We start from the raw sequence: 23,737 nt of genomic DNA, 5'->3' as shown, positions 1-23,737 counted from the left end.
GTTGACTGCCTTAATGCCAATATGAAGGAATATGTTTACCAGCATTTGAGTTAGGGATTTAAATCACTGCTGTTCAGATTTTGAAATGGCCATCAGGATGTTGTGCATCCGGCTCACCAGGACCTCCGACAAGCTGGCCAAAAATGCTTGCTGGTCTGCTAGCAAACTTAGAATAGCTGCTTACTCTGAGTCTCTGTCTTAAAGAACCATGAACTGTGATAGCAGTTTTGATAAAACAGTACAATATTACAAATGTCTGTGTCTTGCATTCTTGCCTAACAAATTAGTTTATTGTAACTGGACTCATCAAACTGGACTGAGGCTGCAGCAGATGAAGATTTCCTTGAGTGAAATAATCCAAACCAAGAGGGCAAATTTGCCTGCCTTACCTCCCTCACCCTGCCACAAAAAAACAAGGAATAGAGAAAAATAAAACTGCTTCTATTGTATTTTTCAATTACCCATAGTAACTTGGAAAATCTTTACCTTGGATTATTATTTTAAGATTGTATCCAAATATGTAATTCTTAACAGCTAAACAGAAGGTTATTTATGAGTGACTTGTGACTGTGTCCAACACGTGATGCCTTAAATCTGGATTACAGCAAACCACTGAAAAGGAATGCTCTTCTAAAGAGCTGGCTTGTGGTTTGGATTTTTTGACAGAGTGAAAGCTAAAAGAGTTTTAGTATCATTTAAATCCACAAAAATATTTTTGTCATTCTTTTATATTGGCTGGGGGAGGAATAAAAGAAGAATCTTGGGACTTCAGTCCTGCAGTACTCCAAATGAGGATTCCAAAGCTGTTATGCACTGAACTTGCTCTTGTAAACAGCTCTCCTTTAGGAACTATTTGTTCTTTACATGAGTCACAGTTACAACTTTTTCACTAGGTAGTTAATGGCTCCTTTACATAACATCTTTGCTATATTCAAAAGGTACTGTTAAACAAAATTGGTTTATTTTTAACCTTGCAAGTGCTTCACAGTATTTCCCATTCAGGGAAAAAGTGGAATTTTCTGAAAAGTGGACTTTAGAGCACTTACAGTAAGGCAGTTTTGGGCAGTTACTGGCATTCTTCAGTACACACTGCTTTTTGTTTGTTCTCTTGCTAATAAATAACTAAAGGACCAAATAAATAAGCTACAAATTCAGTCACAATAATTCCAGCCTGCTCACCTACAAAATGAGAACCATGCATGTTATTCTGCAGCTTATAGCCATACTATGCAATGTGGAGACAGTTGCCTCAGTTTGGCAGGAAAGCAGAAGGTAAGTGTTCCTTTTCTTCTGCAGCTGTCTCCACTGTTTCGTTTCTCTGACACAGAGCATAAACATCCAGTGCGGATATTTCTAATCGTACCTTGCTCAGATATCCTATGAAAAAAACCCTACTTCTTGCTGTATTTTGAGGAGTCAAATAACAATGATTTATCTCTTTCTTTTGGATATGTGTGACACAATAACGGTGCCTGTTGAAGCAGCTGAAGGCATATTTTTGCAGGCAGGTAAAGCTCAGGTACCTTTTTTCTGTTGCATGCTGTGTGAAAATACCTAATCTCAATCTATTTTTTCTTGAAGCTGAACAATTTTGTGCTGAAAGTACTCCTCTTAATATTTAAAGTCTCCTAGACTGCCTATTTCTAATCTTTGGAAATACAGCTTTTGTGTTTTCACTGCAAGTATCTCTAGGAGGAGAACTGTTGCCCCAGGCCCAGAGCTGAGTAATAATTAGCATTGACTGTATGATTGCAGAAGGCTGATCAATAGCTTTATTCTACTATATTATATTATACTTGTTAAGAAGCTCGTAGCCCTTAGAGACACCCCAACACCGCTTTGACCTAATTGGTCAATCCTTCAAAATACTATCCAGTGTCCAGTTAAGAAATCACCTTTTGGTAAACAAATCTCCATAACACATTCCACATAAGCACAACAGGTGCAGCAAGTGGAGATAAGAATTGTTACTCATTCCTTCCTCTGATCTTCTCACAGCCTTCCCCAGGAAAACACCTGGGCAAGTAGTCTGTTGCTGTCTGTGGGCAGAGAGCTGCTGTCACAGAGAAGGAAGGCCTGGTCCCTATCAAATAGTCATGTGAAAAAAAACTGAAGAGCTGCTCTATCAGAAATTTGTCATTTGCAAGCTGAGCACAGGGACACCTTTCATGAGACAGGGTTGCTCAGGGCTCCATCCAGTCTGGCTTTAAATGCTTCCATGGATGGGGCATCCACAACTCCTCTGGGCAAGTTGTGCCAACACCTCACTACAGAAAACTTCCTCTTAACATCTAATCTAAACCTACTCTCTTTTAATCTGTTCACCCTCATCCAGTCAGTCCATGCTCTTGTATAAAGGCCTTCTGCACCTTTCTTGTAGGCTCCCTTCAGATATGGGATGGCTGCAGTGAGGTCATTCCTATGCTGCCTCTTTTCCGGGTTGAACAATCCCAGTTCTCTCACCCTTTCCTCACAGGAGAGGTGCTCCGTGCTCGGATCATCTCAGTGGCTTCCCCTGGACTCTCTGACAGGTCCCTGTCCCTCCTGTTCAGAGGAGCCCAGCTCTGGATGCAGTGCTCCAGGTGGGTCTCAGCAGAGCAGAGCAGAGGGGCAGAATCCCCTCCCTGCCCTGCTGCCCACGGGGCTCTGGGTGCAGCCCAGGACACGTTTGGCTCTCTGGGCTGGGAGTGCCATGGCTGGGCCATGTGCAGCCTCTCACCCACAGCACCCCAAGCCCTTCTGGGCACGGCTGCTCTGGGGCTGCTCCTGCCCAGCCTGATAGTGCTGATAGTGAGGTTGTTCCTACCCAGGTGCAGCACTACCCAGCACCAGTACTTGGCCTTGGTAAACCTCATCAGATTCCCAAGGGCCACTTCTTCAGCTTGTCCAGGTGCCTCTGGATGGCATCCCATCCCTCACAAGTGTCACCAGCACCACTCAGTTTGGTGTCATCTGCTAATTTGCTGAGGGTGCACTCGATTCCTTTGTCTATGTCATTATTAAAGATATCAAATAACACTCATCATCATATGGATCCAAGGGACACCACTTGTCACAGATGTCCCTGGCACTCCAAGCCATTGACCACTAACCTCTGGATGTTACCATAAAACCACTTTCTTATCCATCTATCAGTATGGAATTGGATCCATCTCTCTCCAATTTGGAGAGAAGGATGTTGTGAGGGACCGTGTCAAAGGCTGTACAGAAGTTCACATAAAAGACATCTGCAGCCCTTCTCTTGTCCACTGATGGAGACATTCCACCATAGAAGGCCACTAGATTGGGCAAGCACTTGCTTCTTATGTTTTGATGGTTATTTTTATTTTAACATTCAGATCTAATTAAAGCACAGGTTTAGCATGCTCAGTTAGAAATGGTCCAGACAGAAGATTTGATTATTAGAGAGAATCCACAGCAGGCAACATTGGCCAGCAGCTTGGCCCCCCAGCATACCCAAGGCTGTGCAGCTTAAGATGGTGCTAGCAATTACTGTTGGCAAACTTATGCTCTCATGTGATGCTATCATGTCTTCAAACATGCCTTATTTCTTGGTGAGTGATACTTATCAAATCAAGACTCTTTTTTGAGTCATCTCTTTTGTAACTGATGAAGTCAGCAGTGAAGCCTCTTCTGAAGTATTACTCAACAACAAACCACCAGAGCAGTGTGGCCTGCGGGTGTTTAGAGTGTACTGTGCAATCCAAGACAAGGTGCAAACTGTTCTGTGTACTGATTGTGAAATGGCTTTTGCTTTCCAAAGAGTACTCTTCTGTCCCTCAAACCTCTCAATAAAGAATAGCAGAGAAGGTATTTTGATTTCCGTGCCCACCCCTGAAGTTCATGCTCTCCACTGTAACCCTCAGTGATGTTCTTCAGTAGCTGAAGTATTTTTACCTCCTCTCCTATTTAAATTGTGTGACTTAGCATCTATTTCAATGCGGTTCTCCAGTAACACTTTTTCTTCAAATTTAATGTGGAGGTGACAAGTTTGCAAATTTTTGCAGTATCTTGATTCTTGTAAACAATGTTGTTGAATATATGTCCCTTTGATTTCCCAGATAATCTTAATAGTGGATGCATTAGTGGTGTTTCAGAGTTTAAGAATCATTTGCAATGAGATTTTTCCAATTATTTTTTAGTTTTGTTTATCTAACCTCAAGTAAATTCAAAACCCTAAAGCTAAATCTGCAGCAAATCATGTGAACCTCATACAATCTGCTGGAAAGGCCCATGCATGTGTGTGCATCATTCAATAAATATTCTTGGTAAAATTGCTAAATTGTGATTATTATTAATTGCTAATTAGGACTATAAAATGATAGTATCACTTAGATTGGAAAAGGATCTTTAATTATGTGAAAAAATACTGCTACCTGAAAGTCACTCAGAGATTACCATCATTTTTATTTTGCAGACAGTTCATGGCAAGGCTTCCATTTGCATTGGAGAGTTCAACTCAGTCTTTTCTGCCTTTGATTTCTACTTTAGACTCTAAATAATGCCTGACAACAACCTCTGGGGAAATCTTTAGGATGTGAAGTAGCTTGAGTTTGCTTGTATTTTTAGGCACATGGCTGCTTTCCGTGATTAATCCTTATTGCCTGTAAGAGTTTTGGCTCTATTTTTACAGCAATAATGTCACAATTCAGAAATATATTTCAATGTAAATTTGTCTAACATCAGAATACTTGGTAATTGCCAGGAATAAGATAACTATCTGCTTCCAGACACCCCATCAGATGTGTCAATGTATCCTATGGGTCTAGCATCTCACTCCTACTGTCTTTAAGGACAACCTGTCAGTCTTCAACCCAAGATGCCAGAATAGAATTGTTACTCAGAGGTTTTCAGTCCTCCATCAATAAAAAGGTGGAAAGGCATCCTGGAGATACAGTAAGGAACAAGCTGATTCTCATCCATTTACCAGGGCAGTAGATTCTCATTTTTTCCTGCTGTTGATGTTACTGTCATTCTGAGTGGTGGGAAATAATGGAAAATTGTGCAGGAACTTTTTAGGAACTACTTGCTTAGTATGGGGTACCTGTAAGATGACCTATTTATGGATGGAAGAGTTGGTTTTGAAGAGGCTAGGGAGCTACATCAAATTACAAATACAACATAGCTTTCCAGAATTTCACACAACTGCTGAATACATTGAAAAGTCTATGGCGAAAGGAACTTCTGGAGATCTCCTGTTCAAAGCAGGGTTTTTGATTAACTTATCCAGGAGTCCTGACAATAGTGTTGCATATTTCCAAGGAAGGGCATTCTACCATTTCCCTGGGTAGCCTATTTCTATGTTTAATAGCCGTCATGGCAAAATTTTGGGCAAGTCTGTGATCCCTGAGCTGGTTAAGGCTTGATAGCTGAAAAGAGGTAGATTTATTTTCTCAATAACAACTTAGTTAGTACGTAAACTTAAAATAGAATAAATGGCACCAGAAAGTTGGATCAACTGCTATATCTTTGTTGTCCAAACTGCAGATTTCTTAATCTTATGGAATCAGATTACATTTGTTTGGACTCCTGTGATATTTGTGTGATGTAAGGAGGTCAAAGAGCAGAGGGCAAAGCCCTACCTACAGCGAAACCCATTGGTACCTCACACTGCAGGAGCTGCAGATCTGCCAACCAGCTGGGCTCAGCAAGGAAGGTCCCATTGCAGAGCAGAGGCAAGAGCCTTAACTTGGAGAGAGGCAGAGAGAATTGCTTCACAGAGAATGAATAATCATAATGTAATGCCAAAATGGAATAAGCTACTGAGAATAAAAAAGGCAATTCATACTTCAATGCTCCTTTATCCCTTTGCTATTTACCACTGAAGATAAGATCACCACTAATTGCCTTGGCTTTTAAACTTGATATAAATCAAGTTTATGCTATAATGCATCAGTTTTTAATATCCACCAGTGGGTGCTTTAAAGAAACTTGATTTCTATTAAGTAATGGCCTTACATGTACTGAGAACTGGCAGTTTGATTGTATTAAAAACTGAGAACCAATATGACAAGTCACTCTCAAAAAAATAGGCCCAACTGCAGCAGTATTGAACTTGGCAAGCTGAACAATAGTAAGGAAGCTAAACATGTCTGTGTTTTCTAGCAATGTGAGTTATCCCGGTACCAAGTAATACCTTTATTTATGAGATTTCTTTCAATTCTGGAAGGCATTTATGCTTTTATGCAGGGTTAAGAGCAACACCATAAAAGTCAATTAGTTAAAATCACTAACATGTATTGAAGGGCTACATCCATTTGAGATGTGCTGCTCTGTGTGAGTCTTTAGCTTCACAAATTGGGGAGCACAACCACTCTCTGAATAGGAAAGCGCAGATGTTTTCTGTGTACTATTGCTTCCTTCTCTTCAATAACATGACCCACCAGAAGAGCATTTGTATGCACAAAGATCTAAAAAAGGAGGAAAGACCTGGCTTATTAAGTCTTCAAAGTGGTTTTTAATGTAATTTTAAACCACCAAAGAATTTAAGATTAGTCAGCTGTTGTTACATCTGAGTACTGCTATGAAAACAAAACAGAAATCAGCTTGAAGGTGCTTCCAAAATATTAGTCTATGGTTTAAATACAAACTTACATGTGATTTTAGTATACTGCCCAGGACTGCATTGGAATGCTTTGTTTGACAGCTCTTCAGAAAAAGCCTTCCACAGGGGAACAAGGGAATTGAATGCTCCATCTCCAATAGACTGCAAACTGAGCAGCTGGAGCGCGTGGGGGCCCTGCGACCCGTGCACCAATCAAAGGGTAAGCTGAACTTGCAAGTCTTTGTTCCAAAGTCACAGCCAAAGGGATATCTGTCTGCCTGTTGGTTATCAGAAAGTGTCACATTTCAGCTCTTAATAATGTATGGTCATGATTTGATTGAACCCATAATAATGTCAGATTTGAAGCCACAGAGTAAGAGAATACTACAACCAGTTGTGAAATACTACTCAAGTGTTCTCATTCACAAAGCTTTTTTCATAGAAATTATCTATGAAAATCTTTCATAGAAATTATCTATGCTTAAAACTTTATTTTTCAAAACATCCTTCCCTTTTAAAATTAAAAAAAACTCCACAAACAAACAAACAAACAAAAAAAAAACCAAAAAAAAACAAAACAAAAAAAAAAACACCACAATTTCTTTTCCACAGAAAATTTTTATTTTCTTAGGGGAGTTTCTTTCAGGGCTTTAAAACATCAAAAATTTGAAAACATATATGAAAACATTTATGAAAATATATATGAAAATATAAAATTCATTTCCACACTATTTAGTAAACTAAATAATGAAAATTAGCATCTTTACAAACTATCTAAGTGTTATTAATCATAATTATTATTTCAATGTTATTTTATTCATTAATTTTGCCTGTGGATTTTCAATAAAAACTTCACCAAAGGTGTTCAGTTTTGAAAAGCTCTAAGTTCAGCTGGAAACCCATAAGTTCTGGTGCAGTTCTCTCTTCTCTCTGAGCAACATTAATAGTGTTATTTCTCTTTCAAGTTTCGCTCCAGACGTATTGAAAGATTTGGGCAGTTTGGTGGAAAAGCATGCCTGGAGGCCCTAGGAGACACACAAACCTGCAAAACCAGCAAAGCCTGTCCTGAAGACCCAGAGCCAAACTGTGGTGCTGACTTTCAGTGCAGTTCAGGTAGGTTTTGTTTTCATGCCATAGCAAGTAAAGCAGTAACGCAGAAACCACATTTTAGTTCTGTGAATAAGTTACATCAGCCTCATGCTAGCACTCAAAAACAGTCCATGGACAGGTGGGAACAAAACCACAGTGCCAAAACCACAGCAGCAAAACCCCTTATATAAAAAAGGGGTACATTCCTCTCATCTTCCATTTTAATTTGCACTTAATTTAAATTCTTCTGCAGCTGTTACTCCATGGTTAGAAGCACCATACTGACCATATCCCTTCTTCTAGCTTAACTTGCTACTGGATCACTAGGTTTTTCAAAAAATCACCAGGAAAAAAAAAAAACTAGGACTGAAGGAATCTTAACAGAATGGATATGGATGTTTACCAATCTCACTGGCATGACAGATGCTAGCTGGAGACCAGCATGCATCCAGATGCAAAATAAGATATAAATTTGTAAAGTGATTCAAGGCATACAAATGTAGTGCTTAAGATTCAGCAGAAATCAAAATAAAGTAGGAAAAGTTAATAGTAGTAAAAACTAGTGAAAAGAAAAACACAATGATGGTAAATGAATTTGAAGTTCCAAGCCAATTTTTGTATTGCTTTTAACTCAAACACTGAAAAGCGCAAATAAAGCAATTAAAAATTAGAAAGTAAACCTTCAACTACTAGTTCACAGAGATTGTGTGGCATTTACAGGTGAAGGTGATGATATCAAAATGTTGATTTATTATGCTACAGCTATTTTACTAAAGTCTTTAAATCCTGTAGGGAAAAACAACCATCTTTGTAAAACTACATCATATGTAAACTCAGGAAAGTTACTACTTCCCTGCTGCTTTAAAGCACAAATTATTATAGTTTTGGACACTACAAGTCCATATTATTCAAATAATATAGGCCAAACAGCAACAATTTAAATTATTTAGAAAGATTTTTTTGTTGATGTTGAATTGATATTTCCCTGTATTCTCTTAACACAAATAACAAACCCCAACCAACTAGGCATTTGAATTTTATTATACAACAGTCTAGATTGCAACGATTTTCTTCAGATAACAGCAGTTCTCCTGCAATTTACTTTTCTCAGTCATCCCACTAACTTACAAATAACAGTAGTATGCAGGTTTTTTTCATTTGAAAGTGGGAAAGCATAGGATTTTAATCCTTCAGGACAACAGTAGAAATATACATAGAGGAGATCTTCATAAAGAGTAGCTGAGGGTGCCATTTAAAGTCCATCTTGATAAAAGTGCATTCAGGCAATGTTTTATTCCTCGACCAGGCCGATGTATAAAGCGAAGACTTGTGTGCAATGTGGATAACGACTGTGGAGACTTTTCTGATGAAGATGACTGTGAGTCTGACCCACGGTCACCATGCCGCAACCACGACATCGATGTGTCTGAAGTTGGCAGGACTGCAGGACAAGGGTAGGTAGCAAAAGGGCCCAGTGAAGAGTCTGGGATTGTCTCCAAAGCCAGCTGAAAAAACTGGATCACAGTGACATTCCCAAAAGTGTAATATGAATTCATGGTAGCATTTGTGTTCAGAAATGCTAAGCAGCCTTTGCAAGAACACTTAACTACCATTTTATTTTGTATACTTGTGAGGATAAAACATGCAGTGTAATATGCACTGCAGACAGTGTAAATGGATCATAGTGTTAGTAAACAGAATCATACATACATGCCACATGAATAAACTTACATTTTATTTAAATGTAAATTTTATAGCTGTATAGATTTGTTTATAATGATATTTCACAACAAATCAATAATTGTCAATTACTTTGCTAAAATGCATGCTAAAAGGGAGAAAATATCTCTTGACTATTTATATAATGGGATGCCTTACAACACTTAATGCATAGTTCAATTCCAGTATTTCATTGTCCACTTCCTGATACTTGTTGTTTACAGGAGCATTCATCATTAATCTAAGTTGAAAATTAATCTTTCTGTTCTCAGATTCTGCTGGATTTCTTTCATCTCTAACAAAAAGAAAACATGACATATTGTTTACCTACAAATACAGTTAGAAGGCAGCAATCCAAACTGAAGATAAAAGTATATTACTGCTCAAGAGTGTGTTTAATAAAAATTATACATCCTTTTCATTTAATTTCTTACTCTGCAAGAGCAAAAATGCTGGTTTTTTAGCATGGGGAAGTAAACCAAGCATTAATTCCATTTTTAGAAGCTTCTATTTCAATCTGTTACTAAAATCTTGCATGAAAAAGTGTTCTATAGAGATTCAGTAATGACATAATCTGGCAACTTTGATGGCTTGCTTACCACTTTCCACACTCAGAAAGGTGCACATACATTTGCCAGAGGTAAATATTGGAAATGCTGAAAAGATTGAAATGTATGAATCATGCAGAAAAGTGCAAATAAATTATACAGCATCTTCCAAGGAGTTATTTTTGGAAGTATTTCTTGTACATCAGTATATAGATGCATAGAGGTATACAGCTGATGTGCCTGCTTCCCTGGTTTTGTAATGGTTTAGATTTCCTCTCTTATACTCCAGGAAATGCTGCCATTCCATCAGGTCACACCCTGCAAGAAGAGACAATGCTAGGAGTAGCTGCATATTTCTTCTAAACATTTGATGGATGTTGTACAGGCTTGATAAACAAGTGCCTACCAGCAAATAAACTGAGTTATTAAAAATACATATGGCTGTTGAGATGTACATTTTAAGTCTACAAGGAATGCTTTCTCACAGATGTACTTGTCAAGAAAAAATGTTCTTTTCACAAATATGTTGGTAAGGAAAACTGGTTTTTACCTCCTTTTATGCCTAAGGTTTTCACCATGTTTAAGATTTAATGTTGTTTATTTGTTTATTTCTCATATATGATCCTTCAAGAACTTTACAAAATATGTAACTAACTCCAGTACACAGATGAGAAGCCACAAGAGATGAGACAAGTTGCTTGCATGGAGCAAGATCCAGTTCCACAGCTCTAGTTTCCATCTCTGACAGAACACATCTTTTCCAGTCTACAGATCATGTGTGCTGACACACTCTCTTTTGAGTATAACTTCCCTTGTGTTTCTCTTGCAGAATCAATGTTTTAGGGATGCAGCCAATGGCCAGCCCATTTGACAATGACTTTTTCAATGGTCTTTGTGAGCGGGTGCGTGATGGGAACACACGGACGTACTACCGCAAGCCGTGGAACGTGGCTGCCCTCACTTACGATGTAAGTGTGAATCCTTTGCAAGATGTCATGTGCCTTATTGAATGCCAGCTCCTGGAATACTCTTGGAAGGCTCAGGACATCTCTCGAGCCAGACAGCAGCTTTTCAGGCTCAAGCTTGTGCTGAAGGAAAAGAGTTTATGTTATCGTTTACTTTGGCAGTCAAGCTCAGTTATGCCAGACAAATTCCCACGTCTTTGTGCTGCACCTTTGCACAATAAATGGAACTATCTTTCTGGAATGTTTGAAACATGAGCAGAAGAAACGGACAGAAGATATACAGAAAGGATAACAATACACAATTTTTACTAGGTAGAAGACAAAAATAAGCTACATTTTCAAGGACATGTAAAAGACTCTGATAAAAAGGCAGACATAATAATACAATATTCTGGTCCTACTTGTTTTTCTCCAACTAGAGATGATTTTCTCTGTCCCATTGGGGAAGAAAAAATGTTAGGCTTTTAAATTTCAGGCTATGACTTTCAGTGAGGTTTGAACACCAAAAATGTTGTTGATTGTTGAAAAAAATGTTAAACACTTTTCAGAAATCAGAGCACAATTTTGCCTTCTAAATTACTCTAAGTAGGAACTTGACAAAACAAATACAATTTTAACCAGATTCTTCCTCAAATGAGTAAATCTGACCCAGAGATCTCTGGTTATGTTTGGTTATGATGTATAACAATTTTCAGTTGCTAAAATGTGATGTTCTGCTAAACTATAATAAAATAACTGGATTAGTTATTATTTGCTGTAATAAAAGAAGGCTGAATCATAATTCTAACTTTTTTAAGAAGTCAGGAGCTTTTAGCAAATTTTAACTCTATTTTAGGAAGGAGAGACTATTATTCCTCACATAGAGTCATAGAATCTCCTGAGCTGGAAGGAACCCAAAAGGATCATTGATTCTAACCCCTGGCTTTGCACAGGACTCCACAAGGATCACACCTGAGAGCATTTTCCAAACGCTTCTTTGAGCTCTGCCAGGCTGGTGCTGTGACCACTTCCCTGGGGAGCTGTTCCAGTGCCCAACCACCCTCTGGGTGAAGAACCTTCTTTAATATCCAAACTAAACGTCCCCTGGCACAACTTCAGGCCATTCCCTCGGGTCCTGTCACTGTCCCCAGGGAGCAGAGATCAGTGTCTGCCCCTCCTGTTCCCTCACAAGGAAGCTGCAGACAGTGTGAAGGGGCTGTTGACACACACAAATTTGACAGTGTTACATGCTGAGATTTAATAGTCACTAAATTATTGTCACTGCAGCTTTCTGTTCACTTTTGAACGACTGAGCTGATCCCAATGAGGTAGCTTATGGAGGGAGTGGTATTTCCATTTGTTTTGATTTAAAAGGAAAAAGAGCTGTAAGAAAATGCATTGATATGCCCTGTAAAAAGTAAAGCTTTAACATGCTACATAGATTTTTCAACTACTGCATGTTGTTTACTCATACAACCTTTTCTATATCTTTTCTCAGACAAAAGCAGACAAAACTTTCTCATCTGTGTACTACCATGATCGTGTGAAAATGTTACAAGAGGTTTACATAGAAAAACAGAAATATTTTAGTGTTGGCGCCTCTCTGAAGTACACACCTACAGATGGGAGCAACAAAAATGATTCAGAAGGAAATTTCAAATATGACTACAGAAAGAATTATACTTTTAATTCCATCCTGCAAAGCTACACAGAAAGGGTGAGATTAATTCTTCTAAATGCTTTAATGTAACTATTTTACAAATGGTACAGTTTATACAGTGTTAGAATTAGGCAATAATAATCTAAGTATTCTAGGCAGCTGCTGCCTTTTTAAAATTTTTTTAAATTAAATACTGGTGACAATAGGGTTAAGATTTCAGACACAGCCAAATGGCAGCTCAAAGTATCTTCTTTTTCCCACTGTTTATCTTTGACTAGCAAGCACCCTTATCTTCATCAGGGGTTTGGTGTTAGAAAGGATCAAGATGTCTGGTCCCATCCTAATTAAAGAGCAGCTCTGAGCTAGTGCAAAGTGGGCAAATTAGATCAAGTCTTATGATGAAAAATTGCCACTGAGTAGGCCTATACCACATAAACACAAAATAAATTTCAGGAATAATGACCAAAAGGTCAAATCTCAGATATGTGGGTACCTGTGTACTAATAAACTAGCCAGGGCTATAGGGAACAGACACTAGCACTGGTACAAAGATAATCCACAGTTTACTAGCTTGCTGGCACAACTTAAGTGAGTGCTAGTTCTCATAAGCAATGCCCATCCTGCACTTCCCCACAGCATGCTTGAAGGGAATGTTCTTGTAGACAGTCTGGAGAAAAGCAAGCCCATTTTGGGATTGTGCATAAACCATACCTCTACCTGCCCTTTGAAACAGTGAAATGACCCTACCCCATTTTATTTGATAGCAAAGTAGCCTTAGCATTTTGTAAGCATTTTGACCTTAGTGAGGCCAAAATGAAATAGCTCACAAAAAGTGATGTTAGACATGCTGCTGTTGAATCCCAGGCAACAGATAAGCCCCAGGCAGCTGCTGCTTCACTCCTCCACCAGCAGGCTCGAGGAGATAATGGAAAGGGTAAAAACAAGAGAACTCCTGGGTTGAGATAAAGTTTAACAGGAAAACAAAACCCATGCACACAAACAAAGCAAAACAAGGAAATCTGTCACTGCTTCCCACAGGCAGGCAGGTGTTCAAACACCTCCAGAAAATCAGGGCTCTATCACGTAAATTGGCCTTGGGAAAACAAATGCCACCACTCCAAAACATCCCCCCTTTCCTCCTTCTTTAACCTGCTTTATATACAGAGCCCAATGTCATAAGGTATGGAAAAATCCTTTGGATCAATTTGAGTCACCTGTCCCAGCTGTGTATCCCCCAACCTCCCAAGCAGCCCCAACCCCCTTGGCAGCACAGCCGTACAAAAAGAAGAAAAGGTCTTGGCTGCGTGTAAGCAATGTCCAGCAGTAACAAAAACATCTCTGCATTATCAAGCCTGTGTTCAGCAAAAAACCCAAACATAGTCCCGTGCTAGCCACTGTGAAGAAAATTAACTTTTTCCTCAGCCAAAACGAGCAGAACATAATATTATGGCCTAATCCAGCAGCTGTGTGTTAATGGAATTAACTGATCAGGTTACAATTTTCCACACTTTGTGCCAGGGTCTGTGACTACAATATGCCACCATATACAAGGCGTATCAACTCCATAGAGCTGAAGTGCACCATGTGCAAGGAATTTGCCTCAACTAATTAATGTTTTCAGGTTTGTCAGTCTTGTTGCCTAGGACCCATTCAGAGCTCTGGAGGTTGAATAGACATAAGGAAAAGCTAAACTAAGTTTTATCACTGATTAATTGAAATAATGCTGAAGACAAAGATCTGCACAATAAAGATAAGCTGAGCCCGACATTGCCTTTGTACCGGGATGAGTTTTCCTGGGATGGAAACAAACCATTTAAACCTCAAATCATGAATCTTCACAGACATAAAAGATCAAGCTCTATGGCTCAGGGGGTTTTAATGTCTGCTTATAGTCTAGTGGTTTATGATAGGAGCTTTGGACTCAAATCCTTGCTGAGAGATCAGTTCAGAGAATGAGTCACAACCTGTCACAAGAAGAGTTCTATCACTGCAAAGTCACAGGGCTCCAGGGTAGTGGAGTGAAAGTCCCTGCATGAGAACCCTCCAGGGCCCACCTGAAAGTTAAAGTCATAATCCTGGAGGCGCCTGGCGAGAAACTGTGTATGCTGGTTGGCAGGAATACTGCACCTACAAACATTTCCTCACAGTGATTTAGGTACCTGAAGATTTCTGCCAGTCTTAAGCAGCATCTGAGTCAGCAGTTTAAGATCCTTTTAATGGTGCTGGATAACATAATGGTCAGGAGCAAGGTCCCTTTTTCATACCTCCTACTGGGCACTACTATTAAGAGAGTCACATAAATACTGCAAATAATAATAGGGCTTAGAAGGCATGTGCTCCCTTAGAGTCTTAAGTGCTAGTATTTAATAAGATTTTATTTCACAAGTTATGGGCAGTAGCTAGGTCCTAACTTAGAATATGATATAAAATCACTGGGAGTGAAATTTACAAAAATATCCATTGTTATATCTAGACTTACAATGTATGTATGGTTCAAATACATAATATGGAGGTTTATTTCCTCATTAAATTTCCTTTTATGATGTTGGTTTGGAGTTTTTTTGGTTTTAATTGGAACTGTACTCTTCTTTCTAACTGTGAGGAGGGTTTTGTTTTTAATTGGAGCTGTGCCCTTCCTTCTGACAATCTGAGAATAACAGGGAAGTGGTCCAAAAAGAGAGAGAACTTAGGTCTGCTCTGACTATAAACAAAGAGGAAACTCCATCTGACCTGAGTGGGCAGCTTCTGCTATTTAGCAAGCCATGCAGAACTACTTTGCAAGGTTACAAAAGTCAGAAAGCCACTTTTCAGTAGGTATTGGTCTTCAAGACACCTGTTGTGAAATAGATCACAAAGGGCTTGCTGAAATAAGGGAAGAGTTCTAAATTGGAAGCACTAAAATAACTCTATTTCTCGTTCCTCAGTTTAGATTAGAGAGCTTTCTAATTGTTATAAAACAAATTTGTCCCTTTTCCATAATGCTAGATTGAATGCCATGTTGAAAAGTGCTGCAGTTTCTTTACAAGTAAAACAGAATAGATTTTTGTGCTGGGCTGCATACCAGAATGACACTCTCTTCTCCTTTTTTCTCCCTGCATTCAGAACCAAACCTTTCTGCATGTAAAAGGACAGATTCAGCTGGGAAGGTTCCAAATTCGGAGTCGTGATGTTCGTCTCACAGACAGTTTCCTTGATGATTTAAAATTTCTGCCTGCTGAATATGACAAGGGGGAGTATTTCAAATTCCTAGAAGACTATGGAACTCACTATGCACTCTCTGGAACTGTAGGAGGAAAATACGAACTTGTTTACGTGCTGGATAATTATGCTATGTCTCGACTAGGTATGCTTTCTGTTGGCCTTGCTACGACCAAGTTCCCAGACTTTCAAAGAGACATGTGATGGTAGCGAGACTGTGTTTGTGGAAAAATACTGAGAAAGTGCAGATTAGTGCATGCTGTTTGTGGCACACCAGTGAGATTACAGAATTATGAGAGATTACAGAGAAAAGAGTCAACTTCATAATTTACAAAACTATTTGAAATCTCTGTTTTAAGTCTGTGACTGAGGGGGCCAAAGAAATCTTTAACAAACCTCATGAACACACTAGCAATAATTGTATAATTCACAAGAGATCTTGTCCAAAGATAAGAAAACCTGTCTAAACCCTAAATCCTGTTTGGTAACTTTTTGTGGTACAGTCACTCTATGAGTATAGTGGTAACAAAAAGCAAGGAATAAATGGAAGTGCTTTCTAGAAACCACATGGAGCATGTGACTGTGTTGAAATTGATTTCATAGCTCTCAACATTCTCACTGGAATATTCCATGCCCTCATTAAAATAGGAATGTGGAAATTTAATCTTCCCTCATGTGCAGTTCACATATATGTGGGTTTGTGCTGGATTAAAGTGATCACATGGGAATCAAGTGAGAAAAGACAATTCTCACGTTGATTTTGGAGATCAGAAAATCAGTACCTGATGCTTGCACCAGCAATATCAATATTACTATCAAATATTGAGGCTATGAAAAGGGACACAATTTCATTTCCCACTGTTACTCTGTTCATCACCTTGAGATTGTAGTTCTGGATTTTTTAAGTCCCAGTTTTAAGCAAAATTCTTTCTGAATACAGTGTTGAAGTGGCAGATGATATTGGGTTTGGGTTCAATAAAGAGAAAGGAGATGCTGGAAACAGTAGTGGGTAGAGGTAGATTAGAATTAATGGAAAAAGCATACTTTTAAGACGTCAGTGGCCTTGATTAATTTTATGGGGAAAAGGAGTGGAGAAACATAATTGAGGTTAGAAGAGAGACTGAAAGAATTCAGTAATTTAGTATATAAAATAAGTAAATATTGAGCAACTGCAAAACACAAAATTTCAATATAATAAAAGGAAAAAATGGTTCCTAAAGGAACCATTTTCATGAACCATTTTCTTGAACCTGCTTTCAACTAGATAAAGAAAAGCAGAAATCCATTTTTTGTATTTTCTTAGTCACTACAGATCTCACCTGCATCTGTTCAGGCATTTCAATTACAGTCATCCTCATATTTATTAGATAGATAAAGAAAAAGTAAAAGATAAATGGTAAGAAGAAAGCCACAAACATTTCCAATAGGCCTGAAATGTATTCTGTAAGAATAATAATATCTTGTTATTTATGCTTATTCAATCCATCTAATTACCTATTTCTATTCCCAGGAATCACTGTAGAAGATGTAAAAAAATGCCTTGGCTATCACTTAGATGCCAATATTGCATATGAAAACATACAAGCCAATATTAATGTTGATGGTGGTAAATGTGAACATATTCATAGGAAGGACAAATGTAAGTATATTCTTGATTTACATTACATCTTTTTCTTAAGAAAAGACAGCACCAGCTGCTTCCCCTGAATAATCAATATAGTTATTACTGTCAGGGGAAAGACAAATCCAGTAGAGCACTATAGGTGAGGTTCACATTCTTCCATGCTCCCAAGTCAAGACAGCCTGAGAATGTGTTCCCAGCCTGCACACACATGAACACCAGCATGATGCATACAAACACACACAGGTCACTGGCCACAAATAAATACAGACAAAATACACAGTGCTCAGGCAAACACAAACGGCACAAATGGTTTCATCTTTTTCTCCTCTCCATTTTATCAGGGAGAAGACTTTCAGTGGGCAATATCACAGAATCACAGGAAAGCTGAGGGTTGGGAGGGTCCTCTGGAGGCCACCTTGTCCAAGGCAACACATGCCTCCAGGGACTGGTGTTAGGGGCTCAGTCGATCCAGCAATTGGCCCTTGGACCATCTTACCTCCAGCTGCCTTAGACAGAAGTGAACTCATATGAGAAAAGATCTCAGTCAAACCCAGAACTGTGAGGTCTCTCCAGTATTTGGCCTAGAAACCCAGTACCCAGCTCCTCCACTTGTCTCACAAAGCATAGAATGGTTTGGGTTGGAAAGGACCTTAGGAACATCTAGATCCAACACACCATTTTGGAAAGGGGTTCAACACACTAGATCAGGCTGTCCAGAGCCCCACCCAACCTGGCCTTGAACATTTACAGGACAAGGCACAGTTTCTCTGAGTAATCTGTTCCACTGCTTCCCTGCTCTCTGAGTAAAGAAATTCCTTCTTTCATCTAATCTAAATCTCCTCTCTTTTAGTTTATAATCACTCTTCCTTGTTCTGTCCATATCTAACCAAGTGAAAATATTGCCCTCCTCTCTCTTTATAAGTCCCCTTCAAGTACTTGAAGACTGCAATGAGGTCTCCCCAGAGCCTTCTCCTTTCCAGGCTGAAAAACCCCGTCTCTCTCAGCTTGTCCCTCATAGGAAAGGTCTTCCAGCATTCCATCCATTTCTGTGGCCTCCTCTGGACTTTCTCCACAGGGTCCACATCTTCCTCATGTTAGAGACACCTGAAAGCCAAGCAGAGGGGCAGAATCCCCTCCCTGCCCTGCTGCCCACGGGGCTCTGGGTGCAGCCCAGGACACGTTTGGCTCTCTGGGCTGGGAGTGCCATGGCTGGGCCATGTGCAGCCTCTCACCCACAGCACCCCCAAGCCCTTCTGGGCACGGCTGCTCTCCACAGGCTCTCCTCCCACTCTGTGCTCAGGCCTGCTATTGCTTGACCCAGGTGTAGCACCTTGCACTTGGACCTGCTGAACTTCTTAAGGTTTTTGTGGGCTCACCTCTCAAGTTTCTTTGGGTGTCTCAGGATGTAATCCAATCCTTCTGTTGTGTTAATGGCTCAGCTTTGTGTCATCTGGAAACTTTCTGAGGGTGCACCTGACCCCACTCTATCACTGATGAAGATACTGATGAGAATCAGTCCCAAATAGAGGCCTGAGGGACACCACCCATCACCAGCCTCCACCTGGACGTAGAGCCATGGATCACAACCCTCAGACTGTGCCCATCCAGCCAGTTTCTTGCCCACCAATAAGTCCACCCCTCAGGTCCATATATCTCCAACTGGGAGAAAAGGCAGTTATGTGGACCTGTATCAAAGGTCTTACAGAGGGCCAGGTGGATGACATCTGCTGGTCATCCCTTGCTGACTGCTGCTGTCACTGCACATCATGGAAAGCCACCAGATCTAGGCCACAGCAGCAGCTGCTCTGGTAAGTGGCATGGCTCCCATGCCACTTACCCCATATTCACCTGCTAGTCTGGCTTGGCACCCTGGCATATGTATTGTCACTTGCTCTAGGGGCTGCCACCACAAACACCAGGTGCCTATCAGCCCTTGTCCAGCTCTAGCTGCTTGCACACAGGGCTCTATACACATGCATGCACACAGAATAGAGTCCCTTCACCCTAGAAAAGCGTTAGAATGGAATTTAATGGTAGGCCAGGACAGATTGCAAAGATGAAGGACAATACACAGCACAGTAGCTCACAGATCAGTCATTTGCCTATATGCAATCAGGCCCTTTTTCTTTGCCTTTATCCCTTTATGCCATTCTTTGCATCCAGAGAGTCCTTCCATTGACTCACCTTGCTGCTGACTCATCCTCAGCCCCATCCTACGGGGCTAATGACTCTGTTGGAACAGGCCTAGGAGGAGTCAAAGCAGAGGCTCCCTTTCTCTGGTTACCTTGTTTGTGTTCCCCTGCCTGTCATTGTGGCCCTCAGCTCCTCATAAGTGTCTGGAGATGGGCTTTGTTTCACGTGGAATAAAAATTGCAAAAGGCAAGGATATTTACTACTAATGCATAAGAGGGAACTATTTTCAGTGCTCTGCTCTTGTATTTTAATTATGAAGCAAAAGCTCCTACTATTCTAATTCCTGCCCTTTTTTGGTTTAGCTCAGGGGATACAGTAGAATTACTCATTATCTTCTGCTTGACATCAAAGGACTGTGATCTCCATAATGTGTCTCAGTTTGTCCTAACCTTTCTTTTCCTTCTAGAGTTTTCTAATTTAATTGCAAAATTAAAGATTTCCTCCCACATAAGAGGTATAAGCAAAGAGATATTGAATTCTGATACAACCAAGAGTTCTCTCTATAATCATTTTACAAAGAGGAACAGGCTGCACTAGGAGGACAGCTGTTCTTCCAGATGGATGGACATTAAACAACCTGCTTCACCCTCGGTTTTTTTTCTTTTCTGCAGCAGAAATGAACGATAATGCTGTCATTGACGATGTCCTTTCCTTAGTTGAGGGAGGGAAGATTGACTTTTCAGTTAAAATCAAAGAAATGTTACTACGAGGAGCCAAAGCAGTTGATGTAGAGGATTACATGGAGTGGGCTAAATCTTTGGTTGATGCTCCAGTAGTGATACAGCAACGGGTAAGTACAGGTTCTTCAAAGCTGTGGCTTTTTACAGTTTGAAAGCTTTTGTTCTATGATCGAGGGGAGATTCCAAGTTTATAATCAACTTTCACACATTGCCTTTATCTTAACTGTTTCTTCAGATTTTTATTCCAGTGATGGTTATATCAAAAGGATTCAGAACTTTGGAAGTTCTGTGTTATGCATGGGCTTTTTTCCTTCTACAGCCTTCTCCAATATATACACTTGTTCCAGTTAAGATGAGAGATGCATATTTAAAGAAACAAAATCTGGAAAGGGCAATTGAAGACTACATTACTGAATACAGTGTGTGCAAATGTAAACCCTGTAAAAATGGAGGCACCCTTGTGCTGGTAGATGGAGTCTGTACATGCCTGTGCTCAAGTTATTTTAAGGGAATTGCTTGTCAAATTCCCAAATCTACATTAGTGAAAGGTGAGTAAATGCTCAAATTAAACTAAAATGAACATATCTGTTGTAACAATATGCTGACAAAATGAGCCTTCATAAGAACATAGCACTCCTTAATTACTACTGCTATCAAATGCATATGGAAGGTAAGGTAATTCGCTGGGTTTATTCCATTAAGAGGGTACTCTAATTTGAAGTTCTTTGTCACACATACTTTACTGTGTCTTGGAGTGACACAAAGTTCATTTAAGTACACAGGAGTATTGCAGCTTGGTGCAGTACTGGCAAACCAATTTCTGGCAAAAGCAATCTCACCATGTCTTAAATTATTTTGTCTTCAGTTTTCTGCAAAAACTCGGTGTGTGTTAGCACACGTCATGTTTCACAGTTACGGTGCTAGTTTAATATTAGGTTGGGGGAAAAGTTCCACAACTGACAACGTAAAAAATTTACTGTGCAGTAAATTCATTCTCTGGGGCCAGGTTTTTAACACACAGGTGCCCAAAATGGACCTCAGAGCTTGTTTCCTAGCATGACAAAAAATGTTGAAAGCCCAGGGTTCTTCAGCACTGCCACTGACAAACGCATTTTTAAATGCCAAATCTTTGTGATGGGTTGTGCTCAGGAGGCTGCAGTGATGTGCAGAATCACCAAAACTGAGTTGAGTCATGGTCTACCTTGAAAGAGGTGGATGGCCTAATCCTGTATGATGTCTTCATACCAGTTGTGACTGATGGAGGCTGGAGCTGTTGGAGCGCCTGGTCCACCTGCATCAACGGAGAGAGCACTCGAACCCGCCAGTGTAACAATCCTGCACCAGGACCTGACGGCAGGCCATGCCAGGGAGAAAGCATTGAAAAACGGCCCTGTGAAGAAGGGCAATAGTTATGCTCCTCAAAACCAGGTAAGCAGCCTCTTTAAATATGTTGCTGCAGTTTAGAATAAATGCTCAGCCAATATTTGGGGCATTTCAGAAATAGAGTTGATTAAGTGATGGGTAAGTTCACTTACATATTTCACTTAAATCTGTGATTTGAAACTACCTTTGATCAACCACTGTGTATTGAATTTATGAATGGTTAGATTTGTATTTGAATGTTTTGACAAGTAATGTTATATTACAGAACTCAGGATTACAAAAAAAATCTGGATAACAATAGACTAAAAATACAGTTCTCAAAAACACCAGATTTCATCTCCAGTCAGACTACCCATCAAAAAGTTTATGTCTTAAGGAGAGGGAAGAGACTTTCCAGGAAAGAAAATATTAAGACAGTTTAGGAGACTGAAGTCTCTTACTTGATAAATAGAATGCTGAAATCCAACAAAGCTAGTGTTAAAGCAGATTTGAAACTTTCATTGAAAGAATATGATATAGATCTGGAAGGACAGATATAAGTAGTACAAATTAAATAAACCAGCAAGAGATAGATTTTAAACAGACTGCAGACCTATCCTTCACACAATGGGCATATCAAAAGAGTAAGTATTTTAAAACCCCAACACAAAAAATAGAAGGTTATTAAAGGTAGATAATCAGGCTCACTCAGCAAGTCTCTCAAGAATAAATTTTTGCAGGATTGGAAACTATTGTGGCTGGACAGTGCCTGGAGGAAAGGGACTGGAGGTGCTGGTTAACAGCCACCTGGACATGAGCCAGCAGTGTGTCCAGGTGGCCAGGAAGGCCAATGGCTCCTGGCCTGTGTCAGGAACAGTGTGGCCAGCAGGAGCAGGGAGGTCACTCTCCGCCTGTACTTGGCACTGGTGAGGCCACACCTTGACTTCTGTGTCCAGTTCTGGGCCCTCACTTTGGGAAGGACATTGAGACTCTTGAGTGTGTCCAGAGAAGGCAGCGAGGCTGGTGAGGGGCTGGGAACACAAACCCTGTGAGGAACGACTGAGGGAGCTGGGGGTGTTCAGCCTCGAGAACAGGAGACTCAGGGGTGACCTTATCACCATCTACAACTCCCTGAAAGGTGGCTGCAGTCAGGTGGGGGTTTGGTCTCTTTCTCCAGGAAGCACTGACAGAACCAGAGGACACAGTCTTGTGCTGCACCAAGGGAAATATAGGTTAGATGTTAGGAAAAAGTTTTTTATGGAAAGAGTGATAAAGTACTGGAGTGGTCTGCCTGGTAACATCACCATCCCTGGATAAGTTTAAAAAAAGATTGGATGTGGCACTCAGTGCCACAATTTACTTGAGGTGTTAGGGCATGGGTTGCACTCGATGATCTTGAAGGTCTCTCCCAACATAGTGATTCTGTGATTCTGTATCCTGGGAACATATTACTATGTGTTTCCCTACTTCTAGGTCGTGTTATTGCCCTCTTATTAAATTCGGGGTATGAAGTTAGCCTTTGCTTGATTCAATGAAGCTGGTGATATTAAAATAAAAACAAACCTCATAAGCAGCTTTATTTTATTCCTGCACTGTATCATTAACATTTACTTCTTCAGTCATGAGAGCAAACACCACAATGATTATTCACAACACGCACATTTCACAAAGTTTCCTCTGCTATGGCATTGGAAAAAACATTATTAATTACCCTTATTAATTTGGCTTCTTCACAGAATAATACAGAGTCTCAGAATGGATCAGGTTGGAAGGGACCACAGCGGGTCATCTGGTCCAATCTCCCTGCTCATCCCAGAGCACATGGCACACAATTGTGTCCACATGGTTCTTTACTACAATTCTTTTACATTACTGTCATATTTGGGACACAATCAAATCATGACCTTAGTGAGCTATGAGAGTAAAACTTTCTTTAAATTTTGACCAAATATATATGTTGTAGCTACTATCTTGTATCACTTCTTCACTATTTTTCATCTTTTTTCAGAAAACATTAATGGATTCTAAACCAGTTCTACAAATCACAGTTTCTGCTGGCCAGCTAGCTACACCAGGACACTGTAATGGCGTGATTTAAAAGTATCTGCAGCTTAAATGATCTGTAATCAAAACAAAGGAATAAACTACAAACATATTAACAGAGATGTGCTGATAC

At 39.9% G+C, this 23,737-nt stretch overlaps 1 protein-coding gene across 1 annotated transcript; it reads left to right on the top strand.

Annotated features, from left to right (window-relative positions):
- Nucleotides 1-1,168: 1,168 nt before the first annotated feature.
- On the top strand, nt 1,169-23,737 carry C9 (complement C9). Its single transcript, XM_064736235.1, has 12 exons — nt 1,169-1,272; nt 6,647-6,764; nt 7,510-7,657; nt 8,940-9,087; nt 10,730-10,868; nt 12,343-12,561; nt 15,607-15,847; nt 17,213-17,341; nt 20,131-20,309; nt 20,519-20,747; nt 21,448-21,627; nt 23,570-23,737. The coding sequence occupies exons 1-11, from the start codon at nt 1,187-1,189 to the stop codon at nt 21,606-21,608; spliced, it is 1,797 nt and encodes a 598-aa protein (XP_064592305.1). The 5' UTR covers nt 1,169-1,186; the 3' UTR covers nt 21,609-21,627; nt 23,570-23,737.

This window comes from Zonotrichia leucophrys, chromosome Z (assembly GCF_028769735.1).
Source record: "Zonotrichia leucophrys gambelii isolate GWCS_2022_RI chromosome Z, RI_Zleu_2.0, whole genome shotgun sequence".
In the NCBI taxonomy this organism is placed as follows: Eukaryota; Metazoa; Chordata; class Aves; order Passeriformes; family Passerellidae; genus Zonotrichia; species Zonotrichia leucophrys.
Note: the sequence above shows the minus strand (reverse complement) of the source record. Positions and strands in the feature narration are given on the sequence as shown.

Coding starts and splice junctions, on each gene's coding strand:
- C9 (XM_064736235.1), top strand. CDS start 1,187: ATGAGAACCATGCATGTTATTCTGCAGCTTATAGCCATACTATGCAAT. Junction 1,273..6,646: donor GTTTGGCAGGAAAGCAGAAG/GTAAGTGTTCCT, acceptor TTTGTTTGACAG/CTCTTCAGAAAAAGCCTTCC. Junction 20,748..21,447: donor CAAATCTACATTAGTGAAAG/GTGAGTAAATGC, acceptor TCTTCATACCAG/TTGTGACTGATGGAGGCTGG.